The 979-nt window shown below is 65.1% G+C and overlaps 1 protein-coding gene across 1 annotated transcript; it reads left to right on the top strand.

Moving 5' to 3' along the window:
* Positions 1–330: 330 nt before the first annotated feature.
* On the top strand, positions 331–537 carry SMIM45 (small integral membrane protein 45). Its single transcript, XM_065888435.1, has one exon. The coding sequence runs from the start codon at positions 331–333 to the stop codon at positions 535–537; it is 207 nt and encodes a 68-aa protein (XP_065744507.1).
* Positions 538–979: the final 442 nt, after the last annotated feature.

Genomic DNA, 979 nt, shown 5'->3' with positions numbered 1-979 from the left:
CCCAGAGAGGTTAAGCAACTTGCCTGAGGGCACACAAACTGTTGAGGGACTGAGCCAGGGCCAGCCCTCAGCTATAAGCTTCCTTGTAGAAGGGTGAGTAGGAGCTGGGTGGGCCCCTGTGGTGGGGGCAGCTGTGTGCTTGGTCAGGGGGCCGGGGCTGCTGAGTCACTGCTCTCCACTCTCCAGGGTCTCCGTCTTCCCAGCCGTAAGGTGAAGCTCCGACCTCCTGGCTCTGTGAAGCCTGCGGGTCCCCCTCTGGGAGGGTGGGTGGGATAAGCAGCCTCTCTGCTGGTTCTCACCGACCGCGTCTCAGCAGCCAAGGCCTCCGCGATGCCGCACTTCCTGGACTGGTTCGTGCCTGTTTACCTGTTCATCTCTGTCCTCATTCTGGTGGGCTTCGGCGCCTGCATCTACTACTTCGAGCCCGGTTTGCAGGAGGCGCACAAGTGGCGCATGCAGCGCCCCCTGGTGGACCGTGACCTCCGCAAGACAATGATGGTTCGCGACAACCTGGCCTTCGGGGGCCCCGAGGTCTGAGTTGACCGGCTCTGTTGGCGGTGGGGGGCGGGCACCGGGTGCCCTCTCCCGTCCCGCCCGGCCTGGAGACCCCGGGGCAGACGGAGGAGAATCCCTGGTCGTCCAGCCTCTCCCTCGCAGCCTGGCTCCTCCCAGGAGGAGGGGCTCTGGGAGGACCCTGGCTGTGGGGCACCTGGGTGCCTTGAGATGTCGCTGCTGATGGCCCAGGGCTTACTCTCCAGGTCAAGCCAGCTTATCCCACACCTGCCCTCCCCAGCTCCGGGGACGCCCCACGGCCCCCCAGTGCCTTTGTGCTGCCCAGCACTCCTGCCCCTCCACCCGGCGTCAGGCATGGCTGCCCCTGCCTGTCCTGAGCCTTCAGATCTCCCACTTCCCTACCAGATCCTCGGTGACACTCAGCTCCCCACTCCAGCCAATGGTATCGACCCTACAGCTTCATGGG

The sequence above is a fragment of the Phocoena phocoena genome, chromosome 11 (genome assembly GCF_963924675.1).
Source record: "Phocoena phocoena chromosome 11, mPhoPho1.1, whole genome shotgun sequence".
Classification (NCBI taxonomy): domain Eukaryota; kingdom Metazoa; phylum Chordata; class Mammalia; order Artiodactyla; family Phocoenidae; genus Phocoena; species Phocoena phocoena.
This window is presented reverse-complemented; position numbering and strand designations above follow the sequence as displayed.